The sequence below is a fragment of the Rhamphochromis sp. 'chilingali' genome, assembly GCF_963969265.1.
Source record: "Rhamphochromis sp. 'chilingali' genome assembly, chromosome: 12".
NCBI lineage: Eukaryota > Metazoa > Chordata > Actinopteri > Cichliformes > Cichlidae > Rhamphochromis > Rhamphochromis sp. 'chilingali'.
Genome location: NC_137939.1, coordinates 19320795 through 19332999, shown reverse-complemented (window position 1 = coordinate 19332999; position 12205 = coordinate 19320795). Strand labels below are relative to the sequence as shown.

Here is a 12205-nt window from a genome sequence, read left to right as displayed (position 1 = left end):
GTGTGGGATATTTTGTATAGACACGGCAGGCATTTCTGAAGGTTATAACACAGAGGTTTGGCCTGCCTTGGATCTGAGCTGTGGTTTGCACAACAAAAGCAGTAGGAGAATTGAGCTGACGACCTGTGAAAATCTCAGCAGGGGTGAATAACACCTTGGGACTTGCACCAGAAAATAAAAAAGTCAGTAATTCTAGTGTTAGGACTCATCGGTGAGGTAAAGTCCAGTCCAATCTATATCCTTAAGGGAAGAATATTTTCAGGAGACATGACTGAAGCGTGGAAACAGCATTGTGTCTTCATAGCCTGGCACTGAGGTGGATCGGCCAGTTTCAGGGAAAGCGAGTGTGGATCTATGCCGGGAGCTTTTGCTTATGGGTGATTCTCCCCTAATGGAGGTTCTGAAATTATAATTTCGCTGAGATGGCGAGCGACCTGAGCCACTCTATAACTGGATGGAGCAGAGAGGAGTTCTGATGGGGTGAATAGATGTAGAATGATTCCCAACAGGTTCCCCAGGATGGCCGGTAATGTTCGGTCTCTCTGAAGCCTGATCATGTCATTTAGAAGAGAAGTGTTTTGGTTTCTTGAAGTGCCTGGAGGGAATTTGATGAAATTGAGCAGTAGAGGTTTTCGTCTGATGGTATGAGGGACGAGGGGCCCATGGTGAGCACAAATCATTAGATGCTGATGGGTGTTTGCATAAAAAAAGATTACAAACAGCACGTAGATGGAGAACCTGAAGGAGCGTGTCTGAGGTGTGGCCCCACTCCTGAAATTCAGATAAATTATCTTTGTTTGGTATTGTGGTCTTGTCATTTCTGAAATGTGTTTGACAGAATAGTAAACGATCAAAGTGTGGAAAAGGAACCATTCAGAAATTGTTTTCATGCTTAAATTTATTGCAAGTGAAGGAAGCACCTGAAGGGTAGAACATACAACTTTGATGCAAAGAAAATAAATCACACTTTTTCACGCTTCGACAGGAATGTTGCTCTTCATCACTGCAAACGTACTTATTCATGATATCAAACTGTGTTTGGTCATATTAGCCATCAATATATAAATGAGGCTACGTCCGTACACATACACAGCATTTTCGATCAGTAAAAACTTCTGCCAGGGTGAACATTTTCAAAAACTACATTTCTACATTTACATGTTGGCAAAGAAAATGAATATTTGTCTTGTAACATCAAACGTGTTTTCCATTATCTCTTCTTTGATGTCAGACTGTGTGCTGTGTTATTGTTTGTGGGATTTCTTCAAAACTAGGGTTATATCACCACCTGCTGCTTTGGCACATTCTCAAAAACACTTGAGACTGTTTGTGCCATTTAAAAAAAAATACCTGTGTTCATGTAGATGTAGCCTAAGTTGCTTTCTTAGGCATGGATTTCTTGCAAGCAATGTTCATCAACCTGCTAAAGGGCGCCACATTTCCTCTGTTTTAATAATCTGCTCATTTTGGTGCGGAGGCAGGGGTGGAACAATACACAAGTTAGTGATGATTATAAATATAGACATCTTAACACGTTTATTATAGCACCACCCAGTATACGCTTTACCTCACAGATACCAAAATGGTTAACCTGCCAGTATGTACAAGCTCTTTAATCAAAACCATATAATACTTATTAAACTGATGATAGTGTCATAAAAAAAAGTGAAAAAAATGTGATTATTGTTACTCGAGAATTTTAAAATGTATTATTTTAATAATATTCTTATTGAATAAGATTCAGAAATTAGAGATATTTACTGGCAATCATGAACCAAAAATGAGTTTTAGTAAGTTCTCAGAAAAAGTTTAGTGCTGGCTTCGATTTGGGTGTAAAAAACATAAATTCAGTTTGTGACTTCCCTAATAATCAAATTTTTGGCGGTTCTGTCTTTTAAATTTGTGAAGCACTGTAGGTTTGTTTGTCTTTATAGTGAAAATGCTACTAAACTAGATGTGACAGTAGGTGGTGGCAAACACTTCTTTTCTGATATTAAGCCAAATGTTCATTTAGTGAGACTTTACTTCAAAAGGGATTATGTTAATATAAATGTTAGCAGACAAAATGTTAATGTCACTGGACTGTACTTTTCCACTCATGATAATGACAGTGTGTCAGCAGGATACAGATGTTTGCAGCCATCCAGAGCTTAAGCCATAGAAACCTTTGCCAGTCCCTACTGTAATCCCTGCAGTGCCGAGAGAAATTCTCACTGAGTAGTACGGATGGCATTTCCCTTTCTAACAGATAAGGCAATATGACACCAGGGAAGAGTGCAGCTTGAGTGTGTAACCTCCTACGCTTTCTGGATCATCACCTGGAATTTACCTGCAAAGGCAGAAAGACATTTTTCGTGTTAGCTGACACAAAAAGAAGAAACTCACATTGGCTTTTCATTTTTTCCTAGTTTAGTTCAATTTAAGTTGCACTATATGAGTAGACATGTTTGCTACAGTGGTGAAAAAGACTAAAACAAACAGCTATTTGATTAATCTTTCACTCAAACTTAAACATCAGTGTACTATTTCATGTGCAATAATCTACACTACTAATGCTACGTTCACACTGCAGGTCTTAATGCTCAATTGATCAAATCCGATTTTTTTGTCTGCTTGTTCACACTACAAATAAAATGTGACAGCAAACTCGCTCTAGTGTGAACGCTCAGAGCGGCCCGCATGCATAAAAGAAGGCGTCACACAAAATGCGCTCTGTTTAGACCCAGAGCAAATAATATTGTTTGACTGATGGCCCTTAATATAAAGACTTCGGACTTTATGTTTCCCAATTTTTTGCTTTAAGTTATTTTGTTATTTACATAATAATGTAGATAACCTAATAATTATCCTTATTGCTGTTTTAGAGAGGAGCAGTGCTTCAAAGGATAGTTGCAGATTTCTGTCAGAATCTGCAGATTATGCAGTACAAATAAAATGTTCACGTTTCTCCAACATTGTCTTCCAAACAGTTTCACTGACATCTGCTGGATGGCCAGGAAGCGTTCACGATGTCTTCTCCGGCGCTGATAATTGCAGTCTGCCAATTATCATTGACATTATCTAACTACATTATCTAACTACATCCATTATCTAACTACATCCGTCTTTTACGTCACTGACTTGTGTCAGTGACGTAAAAGACGGATTTAATGCGACATGACCATTCACACAGCCTCGCTTTCTAAAACATCGGATATGTATCGGATTCAGTACCACATACGAAAGTGACCCAGATCGGATTTGAAAATATCGGATTTGTGCCGTTCACACTGTCATACCATGATCGGATATGGGTCGCATAGGGTCAAAAAAAAAATAAATCGGATTTGATGCGCTTTTGCCTGCAGTGTGAACGTAGCCTAAATCCCAGCCCCACCTTGCATCCATCTGTCACCTCTGCCTTCACTTGTTTCCTGTTCATGATTTCCAGACATCTTCCAGACTACCATCTGATGCTGCCTAGCTACACACATTTCACCACTCTCTCCCACACTGGTACCCTCTCTACCTACCTACACACTAACTACATTCAATATCACCACTTTGACTTCTAGCTTCAAACTCACAATCCTGTCTGACATGCTCTTCACCTCAGCAACACTATTCACACCTGTGACTCTGCCCATAAAAACCAAAAACTATACCTTACTTTAATCCAGAGTCATGTAAAAATCACACAAGTATTCTCCATTTAAAATATCTGAGGCATATTTCAATCATGTGCATGGGCAACACAAACTTCTCTTTCTGAACCACTCAATGGCATTTTAATGGAATTGATTCAGCAAATAAAACAAACCCCCAAACCTCAGTTTGGAGATGACTGATAAATGCTCTTTAAAAAGATTTTTGAATGACTAAATCCTTACATGAAGGCATGACAGACACCTCAGAAGTCACAATACTCTTCACTCCCAGATTGGATAGAGCTCCTCTCACCAAACCACATGTGAAGGCCAGATACTGCAGGAGGAAAACAGTTACTTCATATGATGACAGTGAATGGTCTCACATATAAAACAGGGTCACAGTATATGAACACCTTTACTCTTATCAGTTCCTTGAACAGTTATCTTCTACTCCAGCTGGTTATTCAACCAAAGAGCCAGACAGTTTTAATTCAGTTTTAATTTGCTTAGCCTCATCCACCATAGCTGGAAAACTCAAAAACCAGTTTCATTTGTATGTTTCTATGCTCCACCTGGGCCTCAATCAGAGCTTCTGTCTGATGTCTCAGACATTTTGTCTGATTTAGTACTCAGCTCAGATGTCAGGAAAAATAATTAGTGTGGGTGACTGTCCATGTAATCTTAACACAGCATTTAATTATTATTGTAAGGTATTTATCTTACAATATAAAGCGCCATGAGGCAACTGTAGTTGTCACTTGGCGCTATATAAATAAAACTGAATTGAATTGAATCTGTTTCACACTGCACCTTCTGTATAAGGTATAATCCAATCCTTCCACTCCTATATCTCAGCCTTGGTCCTCTCTGCTTGGAAAGTCCACGTTTACTATAGCCATTTCCATCAAGAACTACAGGCTGTAAATACTGTGGCCTGTGGCACTGGTTCAAGCTATATTCTAAGCAAATAAACTGTTAACAAAGAGTGAATGAGCATTTGATACTCAGTACTGAACGACAGGAAGACTGAGACCGAATGTAGGTAAACAATGTGATTGCAGCATTAATCACATCTGTCACAACAGCACTCATGTAAAACGGATACAACTTATCATGTTTGGCCATTTATACACAGATAAAAAACAAGCAATTCTCTGTTCTGAAACTCATCAGTTCTCCTTTTTTTTAAAAAAAATCAGTAAACCTTGATAAGAAGGGAAGTCAGGCGTTCCTACATTTCATTCGATCTATGGTGTCTTGTCTCACTGGCAAAAGAAAAAACAAACAAACTGCTAATTGGAAGGTTTATGATAAAGGAGAACTAAAAGTAATCTGAACCTGTCCATGTGGCATCATCAGAACTGAATCAGTCTGTTAGACAAAGTGTTCTGCTGTCTGTCAAGTAAGTGGTGCAGAAGCTGGTCAGGATCCATCCATACTGGTTAACAGTTTGTTGACTGACCTCCTTTTCACCACAGTTTGAAAAGGCTGTCCAGTTTGCCATCAGTCACAGAGCCAGCCTTGCTAGTAAGTTTATTCAGTCTGTTACTTTCACCAGCTCTGATGCTGCTGTGGGCCAGACCACAGCAAAGCAAAAGTACAGTAAACTTACCACCACTGACTGACTGAATTATTTTACTGCCCATGTTGAAGGATGTTCTCTGCCTGCTCTCTATTGCCTCTACTGTGACATGTTATAAGAAGTGAAATTAAATGAGTTTAATTTTATAATCCAGCCTTTATTCAACATAATTGTCTTACTTTGTGCACATAGCGCACACTTTTCTTACAGATTCTCTCTTTTGGTGTCAGTGTCTTTCAGGACTCATGCTGCTCACCTCTGATGGTATGATGTGCTACTGTGCATGTACATGTTGTCTCAGTAAAAGAGACAGTTTGAGAAGCAGAGAAAGTCTTTTAAAACAGACCAGTAAAAGAAAAAAAAGCACCTTTGGGGCATGTTCCAAGTATTGTTTTCCCACTGACAGATGACTCAGTAATCCAAACTTATTGTCCTGCAGAACATAGATGCCCTAAAACACATGATCATATGATGATATATGACATCAGCAATGACACACATCAGCAGAACAACAAACAATCAATCTGACAGGAAGTAAGGCAAAATATCACAGTACTGGCATTTATATATTACAAATATATTATGGATGACAAAAAGGAATTATCATTTGGGTGGCTGTGGCTCAGGTGGTAGAGCAGATCAGCGACTGACTGGAAGGTATGTGGTTCGATTCCTGGCTCCTCCAGTCTGCATGCCAAAAATCCTTGGGCAAGATACTAACCCCAAATTGCCCTCCGATGCATTCATCGGAGCGTGAATGTGTGTGAATGCTTATTAGTTGCACTTGAGTTTAGAAGTGCTTGTATGATTGGGTGAATGAGGCATGTTGTATAGAGCGCTTTGAGTACTCCAGGAGAATAGGAAAGCGCTATATAAGAATCAGTCCATTTACCATCATTTAGATTTGTCAGAGGCTACATTAATAAAAAACAGGATTAAAAGAAGAGAAAACAGACTTCCCAGTGACCTGGTGATTGGTTCGAAGGTTGTCGATTTGCTTCTTGAATACACAGGTCCAGAAGTCTTTACATATAAACTTCATAATGTCCAGCTCATCCTTAAACCGTGCTGTGTCTTTAGTCAATCTAGAGGGAAACAAAGAGATGGGTAAATTAAACTAGGACATCATTCATTGACTTTCAACGGTCTGCTCGCTGTAAGATGCATTTAAGGAGAATGCGCCTAGTATAACTGTGCACATGACCCATAAACAGTATGCTGTCTGTGTAAGTGTTCAGACAGGTACAGGGTAGTTTTGAGAGCTTGAAAAGAAGACAACTGGAGTTGTTTTTTTTTTTGAGTTTTGCCTCTCATCAGTTCAGGGAGTGCAATACGTAATAAACCCCTTGTGGTGACTGTCCCATTAAAGGTGATCCTGACAAACTCCCTACTGACGCTATATGATGTGAACTATTTACTCACAAATCCAGGATTACCTTGATTTTTAATCATCTGAGGCAACATGTACATGCAAAAACGTGCTTACAAAAATGGAAACATCTTAACAAATGATCAGCACATTTAACAACACTTGTCATAAAGTTCCCTAACAGACAACAGTAAAGGAACTCCTTATAATCAGAATTTAAAAAATGTATTTGGATTTCATTAACAGGTGACAGTGTTTTATGACAAAGTCTTAGTGTAGTTGCCCTGCAGTAAGAAATGGAGGATGTGGACTGAGATCCGACAGATATACTATGAAGCCAGAATAATGACTTGAGACTGTCAAATCTGAGTGAAAGTGCCTCTCTTTTTACCTGCTAAATCACAATGGCAACAGAAAATTGCCATTCAGAATTCAAAATTCAGAAGTTTGACGCACAACACAGATTCTCTGCTGTAGGAATACATTATTTGTGCAGTTTGTTGAGTGAAGCACAAACTGTGCGCACTTCATCAGGGACTGCGTGTGCTAAAATCATCAGATTAATGATTTGGTGCAGCAGTAACCTTTTTGTTATTTGCAACAATGTTTTACCATATTTTATGCTTTGATGCATGCACAATCATCCAGGTAAGTAAATCCCCAAAAATTGGTTCTGTTCATCTGGACATATGAACATTTCTCCCATTTCAGTGGGAGAAAAGTTTCGTCACTCATCCAAGTGACAAAACGTTTCATCTAAGTGACAAAATGGGAGGTTTGGAGTCTTCTCACACCCCCGTTCTCTGCGGCCTGTTGGAGCGTGGGGGCTAGGAGGAGGACAAAAATGACAAAATGTTTCTCCCACTGAAAACACTATGTCCAGATGAACAGAACCAATTTTGGGTGGCATCTTATATGCTCTTCAGAGATTTGTACTCACCATTTTATCATCTTCATAATGAGGTGAGATGGCGAAAGCAGACAAGTTTATTCAGTGTTTACTTCCCCTGTGTTGGTCCCCCACACCTAATATTGTGTGGGGGACCAACACAATATTAGGTGGTGGGTCATAATGTGATGTCTATCAACTAGGCAGCTCTTTCTCTTTCTTTAAACATTTAACACATGTTGGGGTCAACTTGAAAGAAAAGCAAATGTAAAACGTAAAAGAGAAATCCTAGATCAAATATGATGTGGTATTTCAAAGTGATATTTAGAATGCCTATACATAATTTCCCAAGTGTTGGCAAACAAAGACATTTTATGAAGTTTGACTCTGATCCTGGTCTAAAGTAGGGCTGGGTGATTTGAGGAAAATCCAATATCATGATACACAATATATGTCTAAATAACCTCCAAAAATAAAAGTTATTTTCAACCATATAGTACCTAAAATTGCACTGGTATACTCATTCAAATCGACCATTCAATATATTTGTTTCTACTTTGAATACAAAAAAATCTGAATGAATTAAAATTTTTATTTTAACAGTTTTAACATATTAACATAACTATTAACATTAACATATTTTAATAGTTCAACCGCTCATTAGGGTAAGTATCTAATCAGCCAATATAATGGCACCAACTCAAACTGAAACTGGGCACAGAAATGGGGAAGAAAACTGACATTGAATGTGGCACAGTTCTTGGTGCCAGAGGGGCTGGTTTGAGTATTTTAGAAAACTGCTGATCACAGCAACAAAAAAGTACATCAAGCAAGAATTCACGAGAGAAAATAAAACAATTGAAATTAAAAAGGTGTTCTTTTGTGCTTATAACATACACAAAAATGTGATGTAGAGGCTTAATGACGCATTTGCAACGTGTGGGATGTCATGGTGAATTACATGCAGACAGCTTAATACTGAGTATATTCAATATATCACCCATCCCTAGTCCAAAGTAACAAAAATATCCAAAGTGATATTTAGAATTCCTATGCGCTACATTACCAATCGTATTCACTCACCTGTTCAAATCACTGACTTCAAGTGTTCTAACCACATGTATATAAAATCAAGCACCCAGGCATACAGACTGCTTCTACAAACATTTCTCTCTCAGGATCTCTCAACTCCAGCCTGATAACATGATAGGATGCCACCTGTCATGAAATTTCCTCGTTGCTAACTATTCCACATTCAACTGTTAGTGATATTAGAAAAAGTAGAAGCGCAGGGAACAACAACAACACAGCCACAAAGTGTTCGGCCACATAAACTCACAGAGCAGTGAATGGCAAGGCGCATAATGAGCAGAGGCTGCCAACGTCAGTCGTTACAGACCTCCAAACTTCATGTGGCCTTCAGATCAGCTCAAGAACAGTGCTTTGAGAGCTTCGTGGAATGGGTTTCTAAAGCCTTCCCAGAAGAACTGAAGCTGTTATAATTGCATAGAGTGGGTCAACACCATCATTAAACCGTATGGATTAAGAATGGGATATCACTCATGTTCATATGTGGTTTATGACCAAATATTTTCGGCAATAAAGTGTTAAATGTCACATGATATTTTAAGTCTTCATACATTTTTCTTTCGCAACTTTTGACCGATAAATCATGAAGTTGACCTTAAAGACCCTGGTGCTCTAACGACAACACCACGAGTGTAATATTGTTTCCTGACTGGCCCAGCCGACTCGACTGACCTGAACCCCAGAGACTCTGGGGTTTTTTTTTTTTTTTGTTGTTGTTGTTGTGTTCATTAATGGTACATTAATGGTTCATTAATGGCCACCCACCTACAGCTGTGCATTTCGATTGCATTTTCTGAATGGGAATCCATGTTGTAAATCAGGCTTTGTACATGTAGTGCTTTGATTTGTCGAAGTAAACGGCATGCATGTTTGCAGCAGTCAAGGTTATTACCTCTCTATCAGCCCTTGGCCCACTCTGAATCCAATATTCTCCAATTTAGTGACATTTCTCCCACTCTCCTAAATACAGGGTAAAAGACAGAAACATTAACAACAACACCAAATAGGTCATTAAACTCCTACTGAGAGCTTCTTACCGTCTCTCCTTCTGCTGACTTGTAAATGTACTGTATCACCTCGCTGTGTAATAACTGGAAAGGAGCTTCGTCTGCCATTCTTCCTGCTCTAGAGCCAGCTAACGACGTTGTCAGTGGTTAAATCAGTGTAAGACCAGGAATCATATCCCTTCACATAAAGTCGAACAGCTACAAACATTTAGCATAAACAACTACTTCTGCTTCCTTGTTGCTCTTGAGGAAAATAAACATGCCGCTAGTCTATTACCGCCACCTGCTGGCCCGGAGTGTTATCTGGCAGTAAATATTATTATTCTCCCCAGTATTGTTATAATTAGTGATATTCATCTAAGTGTTAGGACATGTGTGTAAGGTGTACTAGATTAAATATGTTACTTCATCTTTGGAAAAAATAGTGCTGTCTGTTTTTTCTTCCCACTGTCACCAATTGCTGCTTGTTACTGGTTGTAAGTTGCTATACGAATAATACTGAAATAAATATCTGCAGCTTTGCAGCATGGGGAAAAATTACTTTGAAATCAGTCACATAATAAACTGAGTGAAGTAGATTTTTCAAGAAATGAATGTATTTGTCATTAACAGGTATTCAGATGTAGCACTTATCACATGCCTTGTCAGCCTACAATAGGAAATGACAACATGTTCATTTAGTGGCACAGTGCTGCTCAAGTCAATGAATTACTGTTGACGTTTGAGGGTTTTTAACGTTATTCTCTTAACTCTGGATTCTGGCAGCCCTGCTGCCCTCTTATCTGGAAGGACTTTTTATGTGAACAGTGGTCCCTACAGCTCAAAAATAGCCCCTCTTAATTATGATGTACCTCAAGGCTCAAGTTTGGTTCCAGCCTTGTTTACACTGTTTATGTTGCCATTGTGGTCTATTTTTTCATAGTATAACTTATTTATTTCACTATTTTGCAGATGACTTGCAGATGTATCTGCTTTTAAAAACAGGCACAGACTCACTTCAGCTGTTATTATGTTACCTTGAAGACGTTAAACTGTGAATGTTGTTTTTAAAAACATTTAAATTAAATGGAAACAAAACAGAAATTGTCATTTTTGCCAACTCCTTTAGTAAACACATTGACTGTGCTCTGGGCCCCTTATCTTCTTATTGTCAGACAAATATTAAAAAAGAGGGTTCCTTTAAACTGTGTAGGTAGGTGAATCCAGTAGTCCAATCTGGCTTTTTCCATCTGAGACAGCTAGCCAAGATAAGGCCTTAGCTGGAAGGTATGTCTTTATCTTGGTCCACTATTCATCTGTTCATTACTTGCAGACTGGACTAATTCATTGCTCTGCACTTTGGTTTGGAACATGCTTACAGTCTCCAGTTGGTCCAAAATGCAGCTGCTTGTCTGCTAACTGGTACAAAACAGAATGAGCACCCCAGCGTTGGAATCTCTACACCTGATTCCTGTTACTTACAGGATCCAATTTAAAGTTGTACTCCTTGTTTTTAAATCATTACATGGCCGAGCCCCTTCTTATCTATTTGACCTCCAATTTATCTCATCGTATTTGTTTATAGTAGGAAAGCTTAAATGATAGATCAACTGAAGGTTGTCATTTTGAATCCAGGGTTCAGAGGCTAAATGAAATGCATTGTGTTAGAGTCTTGTTAAAAGCTAGTTGGCAATGATAATCACCCGTGTTACTCTCTGAATGTCTGAATGATTCAGCACTGCATAGTTTTTGTTATCCTATTTTAGACAGCGATGGCATCAGCTCCACACTCCACAGAGGCCCAGAGTTCCTGTTAATATCAGAATTATCTGGAAATTAAATTATGTCCTTTGAGATTTTGACATAAGACGGACAATGATATGAAACTGAACATTTAAACCATTTTAGATCCATTACACTGACAAAGAACTCTGGTATTCTGGAAACTTTAAATAAAATGTTAGATTTGAAAACACAGCAGCAGAAGGTTTCATAGAAGTGTAAGTTGTTCTTTTCATTTAATCACAGGATCCACATTAGTCCACACTGTTATCAACAGATACATTCACCCTGGGTGAGGGAGTGTGAGGGAGAACATCAGACAGCTGTCCTGTGCCAGATGTTCTGTTGGCCCACTGAGACATCATTTCAAAAACATCAGGCGGACTGAAGCTCATTGCAGGGATCAAGCAGGACGCTTCACGAGGAGCTGCCTCAGAGGGAAGTCTTTTTCAGATTTCTGCCATGGTCCTGCCCCGGATGATGAACACACCCAGCACTTCAAGAACAGTGTGATAGTAACCTTTGCTTTGTGTGATGTTAGAAGTGCTGCACATCATCTGCAGATAAAGCACAGAGAATCTGGACCTTTACATAATGATGTTATATTCAGCCCTGTAGAAAGTTATATACTTAAAATATACATTCTCCTCTCTGGTTACACTGGTATCAATAACTCTGAACACCTTATGGCAAATAACATACTATCAGCAAAGCAATACAAGCAAAGACCTTTGAACTTACATTAGTTTTTTTTAGTTTTTTTTTTTTTAATTATTATTATTGTAGAACATAAAACAAGAAACAGATTCACAGAATCTACAAAGACGGCAATTGGAAAATGAAATAAAAACAATAACAACAAAAACCCCACAAAGGACA

At 38.6% G+C, this 12205-nt stretch overlaps 1 protein-coding gene across 1 annotated transcript; it reads right to left on the bottom strand.

Annotated features, from left to right (window-relative positions):
* Positions 1-880: 880 nt before the first annotated feature.
* trappc6b (trafficking protein particle complex subunit 6B) lies at positions 881-9800 on the bottom strand. The gene is made up of 6 exons (XM_080899453.1): positions 9596-9800; positions 9451-9518; positions 6179-6296; positions 5579-5662; positions 3870-3963; positions 881-2329 (listed from the first exon to the last, which is right to left on the bottom strand). Exons 1-6 carry the CDS (start codon positions 9671-9673, stop codon positions 2298-2300), a joined length of 474 nt encoding a protein of 157 aa, XP_080755579.1. The 5' UTR covers positions 9674-9800; the 3' UTR covers positions 881-2297.
* Between the last annotated feature and the right edge of the window lie 2405 nt (positions 9801-12205).